Here is a 12,449-nt window from a genome sequence, read left to right as displayed (position 1 = left end):
TTAGATCTGAGCGCACATTATTAGATGAATGGCACTCAGATCACATACATACAGTTTAAATGCCATGGAGCCAAAGTCTTTCATACAGTCTTTCAGTATACGGCTGGGCTCCATGGCATAGCTATCTTGGGTAGCATGGCTTTAACAGTCCGCAGAAAGGCACAAACCAGGGAAAAAGAACAGGGGCCATAGTCTAAAGGCAAGAGGCGGGCAAGCAGCCCCCTCCCAGGACACGTGGCGAGGTCGGTTTCGCCACACTTCACCCCCAGACTAACAGGGTATCTGACCTCCTGCCGGTCAGTGCCCTGGTTAGTCCAGCAACCCACCCATGAAGTACAAACAGCAGTACAGCCCACCCACAATAAATGGTTACTCCACCTGGATAACGTGGGAACTTGTCCATGTCCAGGTGCCTCACCACGGCTGTGCGGGGAGCTGGTCGACTGCCTTGGTGGGTTGCGGAGTGGGCAGAGACCAGCGGTACTCTGCCCTGGTGCCAGCGCTACCACTGAAGTAGCCTGGTTGGAGCCTGGTTGTGGGAGGGGGAGACCGACCGTCTCCCCTCTGGATACACAGCTCTGTGGCTGGGGAACAGTGCCGACTTTCCCTACCACTTGTGCTGCAAGTACAGAGACTACGATACCATCTGCACTGTTGGGGGGTGTAACATCTCCCCTTGGTGGGTTAGGGTGTAACAAGCTCCTCTCTCTGAACTGTAACCTGCCGCTGGGGAGAGGGGGTAGCAGGCTCCTCTCCCTGACACTCTCTCTGCTGGTGGAGAGGGGGACCAGCTGTCTCCTCTTTCAATATTTTGTCCTGCTGCTGGGGTGCGAGACTGACGGTGTCTGATCCCTGCAGGACACTCTGCCGCTGGGGAGAAAGGACGGCACCTTCAGCTCCCTGGGGTACACACTGCAGCTGGGGAGGAAGGACTGCACCTTCTGCTCCCTGGGGTACACACTGCCGCTGGGGAGGAAGGACGACACCTTCAGCTCCCTGAGGGACACACTGCCGCTGGGGAGGAAGGACGACACCTTCTGCTCCCTGGGACACACACTGCCGCTGAGGAGGAAGAACGACACCTTCTGCTCCCTGGGACACACACTGCCACTGGGGAGGAAGGACGGCACCTTCTGCTCCCTGGGACACACACTGCCGCTGGGGAGGAAGGACGGCACCTTCTGCTCCCTGGGGTACACACTGCCACTGGGGAGGAAGGACGACACCTTCATCAGCTCCCTGTAGCTCACACTGCCGCTGGGGAGGAAGGTCGGCACCTTCTGCTCCCTGGGACACACACTGCAGCTGGGGATCCTCGCAGGACAAGTCTAGGAGGTCTGCTACCTCGGGTACCGCTGGTTGCTGTTGGGAAAGAGGACCGGTTGTCTCTTGCCGGGCCTCATTGATGAGTCGCAGGTAATCCCACTCCAGGTTCCATTCCTTGGTGACCAAATACCGTATGTCTGCCTCGAGGTCAATAGCGCTAGGGAGCCCCAGCATGTCTTCTCGGTCGTAACACAGGTCCCAAAAACGAGAGTCGGTAGCTTTCCCAAAGTCCTCATCGTCAATATTATCCCAAAATAGGCCAGGGCCAGCGTAACCTCCGCCTTCTGGGAACTCATACTCTGCCATCTTGGGGACACACTGAGCTGCGTACCACTGTATCGCCTGGTATGCGTCGTCGAGCGCAAGTTCTGCATATACTAAAATCGCGAGTCTAATCACCCACGCTTCTTCAGTCTTTTTCCTCAGGAGGGTCTTCCGGACAGCCACTAGAGGTGCATCTGCGACGCTGGAGGCATTTAATGCCTCCTTCACGCATAGCATCCATAGGAAAGCATAGATGGTCTGAATAGTTCTTATCTGCCGTCACATTCTATATTTTTATGTTTCTATCTATACACAAAAACTGCTTAACTAAGCTAAAGTTGTTTTGGTGACCATAGTGTCCATTTAAGGAAACAACAAGCTTGTTTTGCAATTCATTGTCATGTAAGCTTATTTGGCTCTTCACCTAGTGTTCCCGCATGCTAAACATATTTTGTTAGTATTGTTTCTTGGCTACCTATTATACAGAACTGCAGAATATGGTGCGATAAAAATGACTTTAAATTATAATGTCACTAACTTTTCTACTTTACACTTAGCTGAAGTAGATGTTAAAGGGATCCTTTCCTGGAAAAAACAACTTCAGCTTTTTTTAAAAGAGATTAAAATTGCACCTAACATTGTGTTAGCAGCTTTGCTAGCAAATGTCTAGATTTTTAGGATAACCTATTTAAAATAGTTTTTTCTCTCATCTGTCTCCCAATTCCTTGGCATCGGGAGACAGGGAGAGCCAGGAGAGCCAAAGAGACCTTCCACAGGAATCCCTCTGCAATCCGCCCACAGCAACCATAGTGCATGCGCTGTGAATGCTGAGGTAACTGCCTAGCCGGCACTGCTGGAATGGAGTGACATGAACAGGAGTGTTCCCAAGCAGGGCAAATAAACAAAGAACATGGTAAGGAGATCATGGTGGGGAGCGGAGAGCCATGTTAGTGCTGACACTTTCCTAAAATTTGAATGAGCTGGCTACTGCATCCCACCTGATTGAAATGTTTTACCAACGTGTAAACTTTGTGTTACTTAGCATTTTGCATTTCTAATTCATCTTTATGGGCTTATGGCATCAGCTAATTACCTGGTCAGCCATTCCGTTTTATAGCATAGTCATTTTACTGAAAAAAGACTGATCATTTAGTTTTCTGTTCCTGTTTGTTGAGCTTTTTTTGTACCCTGAATTTACACTGTATCATTCCACAGAGGTTGGCCTGCCTCCGAGCTACAGAACAAGTCAAGGAATTCAAGGATATTGCTGACATTCGTGACATGGTGACTGATCAGTTCCTCTGCACAGGGGGGACAGATCCACATGTGGAACCCCCAACATGTAAAGGTAATGCCTTCTATTTGTTTTACTTAATGTATATTTTCATGTATTTCTGCTTGTATAGTTACATAGTTACATAGCTGAAAAGAGACTTGCGTCCATCAAGTTCAGTCTTCCTCACATATGCTTTTGCTGTTGATCCAAAAGATGGCAAGAAAAACAGTGTGAAGCACTTCCAATTTTGCAACAAACAAGGAAAAAAATCCTTCTTGACCCCAAAATAGCAGCCAGGTGTCTCCTTGGATCAAGCAGCTATTACCCCACTAATTAGAAATTATATCCCTGTATGTTATGTTTTTGCAAGTATTGATCCAGATTAAACATCTGATAAACATCTGATAAAACCACCTCTTCAGGCAGAGAATTCCATATCCTTATTGCTTTGTTGACTGTAAAATTTCCTTACCGCCCACCAGTGCTGCAGTAATTGGTGGGAGGTTTGAAAAAAACAAAAAAAGTACTTAAATTAATCTATTTTTTCCCTTTTTTTCTATTCTACTTTTTTTCTATGTGTGTGTGTGTGTGAGGGTTGCTGTGTGTGAGTGTCAGGGTCTTACCTGAGTTGGGAGTCTGTAGCGCAGATATGTCGCTCACCCTTGCAGATAGCCACAGGCCGAGGTGGTCAGGTAAGAATTCACCTGGCCTGTGGGTCTGTGCACGGGGGCTGTGCAGGATGCAGTACCAAATTCGCAGGACAGGCAAGGGCAGAACCAGCAGGATAGTCGAGGGATAGCCGAGGTCAAAGGATGCCAGAGGTTAGAATAAACGTAGTCACAAGCCGAGGTCAAATATACGAAGCAGAATAAACAGGAACACTGGTACGACACAGGAACACAGATCAAAGACTTGACAATGAGTGCAGGGCGAGGCTGGGTTTAAATACCCTGCTAATGAAGATCAGAGTCAGGTGAGAAGCAGACAAGACAAGGTGCAGCCCCCGGTGTAGTAGCCAAGCCAGAATGAACAAGACCGGAATCAGAAGTCTCTGGTAAAGCTGCTGTGGCTCAGAGGCAGAGAGCAGGACTGGGATAGATAAGTACCCCGGTTCAAGTCCCCTGTTGGGAATTCCAGGGGCGACCACGTCTGGCCGTCTGTCTCACAGGTGAGTACCCTGACAGTACCTCCCCCTTCAAAAACGACCTCTGGGCGCAGGTAGGCTCCTCATTGAAATAATCCGTCTCACCAGAGTCACTCTCAGAATCCGTCGAGTCCCCATAGTGAAAGTCCTCAGTATGGGATCCCTGATTAGCTCGGGATTTCCCAGTACCAGCTTCTGGTACAGCTGACGCTCGGTCTAGGTTCCGGGTAGGGGTGACAAAAACTTCCACAACTTCGGGAGGGACAGTGCTCGCAGCTAGCAGTGCTTTTTCGAACACTTCCAGGTCTTTTTTACAGACCGTAGTGCCATTAGAAGCAATGACACAATCCTTAGGTAAATCCTTTTCAAGTGGGCGGGAAGTAGTGGTGGTAATACAGGAAGCAACTTTGGTAGGAAAGGCAGACGACTCTGGAGCAGGAGGTCTAGGAGGGCGAACAGGACAAAGCGTGATGAAGTGTCCACCTTCTCCACAGTAGAAACACAGACCATGGCTTCTCCTTCGGTCCCTCTCCCCCGGTGTGACTTTGCAGTGGACACGTCCAATTTGCATAGGTTCCTCAGGATCAAGTTGAACACAGGATACCTCTGGAGTTCTCCTGGGAACTGGATCATAAGAGGGTATCACCGGGGTGTGGTGACGTAGACTCCGCGATTTTTTAGTAGGTGGAGCTGGCTTGGGCTTAGTGGTCCTGCACTGTGAGTCCAAAGCAATAATAAAGGACTCCCAGCTGACAAGGACAGGACTCTTCCTCTGCAACATTTGGTAAGCCCAAACTTTAATGCGTCCAGACAACAGGTTGATAGCCGCTCTGACCCTGATGAAATCCGTGGCGTAAGTTCGAGGCTTTAAAGAGAACAATACCTCGCAATCCATCCTGAATGACTGGAAGGACGTGTAGTTACCATCAAATCTGTCGGGCATGATGACAAAGGGTTCCGGAGCTGGATGTACTGCGCCTTTAAGAGAAAAAAGTTCCTGCTGCAACTCCGAAACAATCTGGGCCAGGCTGGACACTTGCTGGAGTGAGGGTGAGCACATTTCTGCGGACTCCATATTGGTCAAGTCTTTTGTCAGGGTCTTACCTGAGTTGGGAGTCTGTAGCGCAGATATGTCGCTCACCCTTGCAGATAGCCACAGGCCGAGGTGGTCAGGTAAGAATTCACCTGGCCTGTGGGTCTGTGCACGGGGGCTGTGCAGGATGCAGTACCAAATTCGCAGGACAGGCAAGGGCAGAACCAGCAGGATAGTCGAGGGATAGCCGAGGTCAAAGGATGCCAGAGGTTAGAATAAACGTAGTCACAAGCCGAGGTCAAATATACGAAGCAGAATAAACAGGAACACTGGTACGACACAGGAACACAGATCAAAGACTTGACAATGAGTGCAGGGCGAGGCTGGGTTTAAATACCCTGCTAATGAAGATCAGAGTCAGGTGAGAAGCAGACAAGACAAGGTGCAGCCCCCGGTGTAGTAGCCAAGCCAGAATGAACAAGACCGGAATCAGAAGTCTCTGGTAAAGCTGCTGTGGCTCAGAGGCAGAGAGCAGGACTGGGATAGATAAGTACCCCGGTTCAAGTCCCCTGTTGGGAATTCCAGGGGCGACCACGTCTGGCCGTCTGTCTCACAGGTGAGTACCCTGACAGTGAGGTGCTGTGTGTGTATGAAGGGTGCTGCGTGTGTGTGAGTGGGGCAGTGTGTGTGTGTGAGGTGGAGAAGTGTGGGAGGGGCAGTGTGTGTGAAGAGTGCAGTTTGTGTGTGAAGAGTGTGTGAAGAGTGCAGTGTGTGTGTGTGAAGGGTATTGTGTGGGTGAGGGGTGTTGTGTGTGTGGGTGAGGGGTGTTGTGTGTGTGGGTGAGGGTGGCAGTGTGTGTGTGTGAAGGGTGATGTGTGTGTGTGTGAAGGGTGATGTGTGTGTGTGAGGGGTGATGTGTGTGTGTGAGGGGTGATGTGTGTGAGGGGTGCAGTGTGTGTGTGTGTGTGTGTGTGAGGGGTGCAGTGTGTTTCTTAGAGGTGATGTGTGTTTCTTAGAGGTGATGTGTGTGTGTGAGGTGTTGTGTATGTGAGGTCTCCCAGGCCCTTCCCTCCCTCTGCTGGAACTAAGTGCCAGTGGGCCGGTGAGGGAGATCTTTGATCTCCTCACCATCATGAGAGGGCTTACCGCAAGACTCCAAAAGAAGGCAAAAAACCCAGTCTGAAGCGCTTCCAATTTTGCAACAAACTAGGAAAAAATTCCTTCTTGACTCCAAAATAGCAGTCAGATGTCTCCTTGGATCAAGCAGCTATTTCCCCACTAATTATAAATTTTATCCCTGTATGTTATGTTTTTGCAAGTATTTATCCAATTTCAGTTTAAACTTCAGACAAAACCACCTCTTCCGGCAAAGAATTCAATATCCTTATTGCTCTTACTGTATGTAGCGGAATGCAGTAAGCCTGTCCTGCAAAATGCCTGTGTGACTGTATTCGTTATATTTTTACCTATGTTGAAATTGCTATTCGTCTATTTAATATGTGAATTGTATGTTATTCGGTAGTTTCCATCCGTACTATATACTTATGGAAACTACCGAACGGAGAGACCACCCCGGAGAGAAGTGTGCCAGCAATTAAGGTTCACATTCTTTCCAAACCGCAAGTTAACCGGCTCATTAACATTGTATCTGGGTGGCCGCCATTCGGCATGCGTACACGTGGCGGCGGCCATCTTACGCATGAAAATCTCAGCGGTGTTTGGTCGTCGAGTGTCTGGAACTCAAATCGGACACTCAAACAACCAAACACCGCTGAGACCTCCAGAGCTCCGTAACTGCCGAACGGAGAGACCTAACGAATCCCCATTCGGTAGTAACAAAGTACCGAATGAGGGAATCACTATCTAGGTGAATTTAAGTATAGATGGCCATTATAAATGTCTGTTTTAACTGCCGAACGGAGACCGACCGCAGGGCCCATTCTCATGGAACCCTTTTCGGATACCAACTCGTGTGCGGTCGGTCAAACTTCACCTTCCTGTAACTACCGAACCACTGGTCCGATCTGGGTGAATTTTGGATATTATATTCACCCAGATCAGGGCTACCTAGCGGTACCCTAATATTAAGGATATGTGATGGTTTAGGGGTAAATCCAGGTTTGGGGTAAAGTACTGTACAAGTTAAGGGGATTATGACTCACTCTGAGGGGAGGAGAGGTGTGGGAGGTAACAAGCACTGCATTGGTTACTGTCCTAATTACTGTAGTTCCCTCCCTTGCATGGGAGCAAGCTTTATAAGAAACCTTGGAATAAATGATTGTCAGTTCTACTCCTGAAACTGTGTGTCGTCCAGTTATTGGGAGTGCTGTGGGGATTTTGCTGTACCTTTTTACCTGCTGGAAACTCTGCTGTGGATTTACTAATGACTTGTTCCTGAGCCTTCCTTGGATCTAAAGTGGAGAATAGCTGCGAGAAATCAGCTCTCCGCTACACTGTAAAAAAAGCCTTTTCTTTGCGTTAGATGAAATCTCCTTTCTTCAAGCCTAAATGTGTGACCTCGTGTCCTATGTATAGCCCTGTTTATGAATAGATTTCCAGATAATGGTTTGTACTGGCCCCGAATATATTTGTATAATGTTATCATATCCCCTCTCAGGCGCCGTATTTCCAAACTAAAGAGATTTAAATTTTTTAACCTTTCTTCATAACTAAAACGCTCCATTCCTTTTATCAATTTTGTAGCTCGTCTCTGCACTTTTTCTAGTGCCATGATATCTTTATATTCAAGGTGTGGTCTTACCAGCGATTTATAAAGAGGCAAAATTATATTTTCATCTCGAGAATTTATGCCCCTATTTATAAATGACAAAACCTTACTGGCCTTAGCAACGGCAGATTGACATTGCATATTGCTACCTAATTTGTTGTCTATAACAATTCCCAAATCCTTCTCATGTGTGGTTATCCCTAGTTCACTACCATTTAGGGTGTAAATTGCTTGTGCATTCTTAACCCCGAAGTGCATAACTTTGCATTTTTCTACGTTAAATTTCATCTGCCATTTTAGTGCCCAGTCCCCCAATCTATTCAAATCCCTCTGCAGCAAAGCAATAACCTGCTCACATTTTATTACTTTACAAAGTTTTGTGTCATCTGCAAACACTGATACATGGCTTTCAATGCCCATTTCAAGATCATTTATAAATATGTTACATAGAAGCGGTCCCAAAACAGAACCCTGAGGGACACTACTTACCCCTTTTGTCCAGCTTGAAAATGTACTATTAATGACAACTTGTTGTACTCTATCCTTAAGCCAATGTTCTACCCAAGAACAAGAATATTCATCTAGACCAAATTCTTTTAGTTTGAAGACTAACCTATTGTGAGCAACCGTATCAAATGCCTTGGCAAAATGCAAGTAGATCACATCCACTGCAACACCCTGATCTATACTTCTACTTACTTGTATATCATTTCATTGCTTTCATTTCTCGCCTACATTTTTTTGCCATTTCATTCATTGTTCTTAGTCCCTCTATGCCCATAGAACACATTATTTTCCATTAGAATCCCGTGATTCCCATGAATCCTTCACTGCATTAATTCTATCCTATATCACACATAATATCTGCCACTCGGCTTTTTCCCTGATTTGTCTGACTTCTCAATACTTACCATGTTCCATTGTATCCACTTGTTACAGGAGATTCTGGTGGTCCCCTGATCATTGAATATAAAAAACGATACATTCAGGTAAGACAATAACAAGGCATCTTTCTATCTGTATGTCTGTCTCTGTTTAGCTGTGAGAGATAATTTCCCCATTTTTTTCTCTTTGGAATTTGAAACTATAAAATCCAGTAGACTTGCTCGTGGAGAAACAAAAATGGCTTGTCAGAATCATTTGTTTCTAATTTTTCTTGGTTCATCTAAATTTACATTAATGCAGAAAACTGGTGTATTATTTTTATTACAAGCTTGAAGGGACACTGAACAAATGAATGTCAAAATATTGTGTGCTAATGTGGAAATATGCATTCAGCTTTAGCATAGCTTTGAAGATCAGAATGACGGTGAATGTCTGACAGAGCCAGGTAAGTGTCAAACTGTTCATAAATTGTTTGACAGCTTACCCTACGATAGCTCCAGGGACTCCTGGCACAATAACCACTACAGCAGTGCTTATGGTGCTTAGAGTAACCCTTTAAATGGGTGTCCAACCTTTTGGCTTCCCTGGGACGCATTGAGCACACAGGAATTGTTTTGGGCCACACATCAAATATATAATACAGATAATGTATACAAGTAATAAAACTTTAAAAGCTCTTTTCTTAATGTTGATATTGTAATTATTTAGTAGATAACTCCCTTATTTGTTAACCTTGTGTGGGATTGGCATATTTACCAACTTAGGGAGCTAGCTACAAAACACTGACACATGTATATACATAGGCACACATAATGGCACACACACACACACAATCAATCAATCAATCAATCAGACCTATACACACAATCACAAATCTATACACACACAATCATAGACACACACACACAATCACAGACCTATACGCACAATCACAAATACACACACACAATCACATACATACACAATCAATCACAGACCCACACACACATTTACAGACCTATACAGACAATCCCAGATATACCAACACACAATCACAGACCTATACATACAATCACAAACCTATACACACAATCATACACACACACACACACAAACATGCAAACCTATACACACAGAAAATTACACACCTAACCACAGATATACAGACCCACACACACACATACAATCACATACCTATACACCATCACATACATACATACACATACAATCACAGACCCACACACACATACAATCAGACCCACACACACACAATCAGAGACATATCCACAGACCCCCCCCCCCCCACACACACACAATCACTGACAAAACATACACTAAAATCACACACATCTAGTACTAAAGAGGTCCACCCAGCCTCCCTACCTTGCTCAGGGAGGGCTGGAATGGATCCTCTGCTCTTGGTGACAAATGGTTGCTGCTGGGCTGGGACCTCTGCGTTCTTCCTGCCCAGGCCCCCCACGCGCCCCCAGCAGTGATGCCGATGGCGGGATGACATCATATCCTGGCAGCCGGCTCACTGCAGTGCACAAGAAGGAGCTGTCCAGGAGGAGCACAAAATGGAATGGGCTCCCTGCCTCCCATGCTGCCCTGCAGCGTGGACGGCAGCCGGGCCACACTGCTAGCAGTCCTGGGCCTCATGTGGACTACAGGCCATTGGTTGGACACCACTGATTTAAAAGCTTGCAACAGACCCTTACATTCCGAGTCTAGTTCTGTGAATGCCTTCAATAAAAGAAGCTCTAACATTTATAAATGCAGTATCAATAAATATTACAAACTAATATAGCCGAGTATGAAGAAATAGGGCAAGGATATTTGGAAAAGAGGGACAGGGGCGGGGAGGCAGGGAGGAAGAGAGGGGAGTAAAAAAAAAAATGTATTTATAATAATCTAAAGAAACAGCATGCCCGAGACACATAAAAAGAACGAGGTTACAGTACCATAGTTATGATAATGGGTGGCATGTTTGTCTGTAAGATATTGTGTTCCAAATTAACATTGGTATGTGTGAATATTTCTTTAAGCTTTCAATCAGACGTTTTGGATGTAGTATATATTTTTCTAGGTTATTTTGTTGTTAAAGTGCTTATTTGTCCTTTAGTTGGCTTAACTGATTGGCATGCAGTTGTTAGTAAAGGTTTGGTGGCATTTTTTGCACATATTCTCAACTCGGAGGAGGTACCTGTGGTGTTTGTTCAAACAAGGGCTGTTACACTGATCTGATAATTGAAAAAGCCATGCAGGTACAAAAGTATTGGAACAGTGGGATTGTATTGGTGTCAACATTGTTAACGACATTGTTAACGACTAATAGACAACCATTTACATGTTGATAATAATCAAACAAGTGACTGTAATTGAACCCTTAGTAATGTTAACAGATAAGAGTCTCTTTAAAATGTTATATCTAGCCTTGTTGGATTACTCCAACCAACATAACCACTACAGTCCAGCTAAAAGTATCCTGGCCCTGTCTCCTGTAATTGGGCAAACTATTTTAGAAACGTACCCTTACCCTTACGCATCAACTGACTGCTCTTGGTCAATAAATGTAACTGTGCATAGAAAAATGTGAATAAATGACATTAGCCAGCCTGCAACTCTTGTCCTGGGATGATTAATGAGGCCCCAATGAAACTGCCTGAGATGGATTTATAAGGCAGAATAGGGATAAAACACTGTATGTGCTTCATAGCAAACCGCTGCACATACAGACTCCAGGCACCATGAACGCTTCAAACCACTGAAGTGGTCATGGTGCTTGGTATAAGCCTTTAAAAAGTAATGGCATCATTATAGTGCCATCTGTGATGGGCATCATTATAGAGGTTGAGAGACACTATTGTACCTGGTGCTGTAACGTGAAGGGATAAAACAGCAATACAGTGTATCCTGTCCTGTAGGTTTAGGGAGAGTTAGGGATTATAGTTAGCAGGTGTTTATTGTTTAGTTGGCTTGTTTATGTTGTAAATGCCTTAATCCAGTGAACTATAGAAGCCATAGATGAGCTTCAGACTGCGCAGTGAGACGATAACATTCGAAAACTCTCACGTTTCCTTAATTCCCAATCTGTCTCCTGTCTCTTTCTATAGGTAGGAATTATAAGCTGGGGATCTGTGGACCATTGTGATGGCACCAAAAGGAAAACAACTCCTGTCCCAGAACTTTCCCGGGATTTCCATATCAGCATTTTGTCCATGCTGCCCTGGATAGAGAAGACTGTGACAGAAGAACTTACCTACCTTCCCAAATGAACACCATGATCTTGGACATCCGGGTGACTCTGTGATGGAAGGAATGAAAATGGAGCCATGTACTTTCTTTTTATAAAACGGCTTCCAAAAAAATCTATATTTTGTGCTTATGACATATGTAGTAACAATTTAATAGTCACTTACAGTTTTGCCAGTAAAAGGTATGTGAACTCAATTGTATATAAAATTATAATAAAAATAATTGGTTATAAATAAATACATTGGTTATCCACTAATAGTAAGCACACGTGTGGAAGGTATCCGGAACTTTCAAAGTATATTATTAACTACTAGAAGCAGTGTTAGAAAGATCTGTCCTTTAGAGACTGGAATTTGCAGCAGAGAAAAAAAAATTGGGGGTAACTGACTCTTTCCCAAAACGCAAGAAAAAAATCAAATGAAAACAGCCGCCTACTGACAATTTGGCTAAACTATAGAATTTGATTAGACAAAGACAAAACACCCAAAGGTAGTGGATGTTTTCATATGTTTTTGCTGTCCTATATTTTTTGTTATTTTTGAAGTCATGAAATAACAGA

General features: G+C 45.0%; 1 protein-coding gene across 1 annotated transcript in view; it reads left to right on the top strand.

The window, feature by feature from the left end:
• LOC134572479 (complement factor B-like) overlaps window positions 1-12,127 on the top strand; it is a 67,826-nt gene extending 55,699 nt beyond the window's left edge. The window contains exons 16-18 of the mRNA XM_063431469.1: window positions 2,806-2,938; window positions 8,711-8,760; window positions 11,749-12,127. Coding sequence (XP_063287539.1) covers window positions 2,806-2,938; window positions 8,711-8,760; window positions 11,749-11,910 — 345 coding nt within the window. The 3' untranslated portion in view covers window positions 11,911-12,127. The remainder of the gene's footprint in view (window positions 1-2,805; window positions 2,939-8,710; window positions 8,761-11,748) is intronic.
• Window positions 12,128-12,449: the final 322 nt, after the last annotated feature.

The sequence above is a fragment of the Pelobates fuscus genome, chromosome 9 (assembly GCF_036172605.1).
Source record: "Pelobates fuscus isolate aPelFus1 chromosome 9, aPelFus1.pri, whole genome shotgun sequence".
In the NCBI taxonomy this organism is placed as follows: Eukaryota; Metazoa; Chordata; class Amphibia; order Anura; family Pelobatidae; genus Pelobates; species Pelobates fuscus.
Note: the sequence above shows the minus strand (reverse complement) of the source record. Positions and strands in the feature narration are given on the sequence as shown.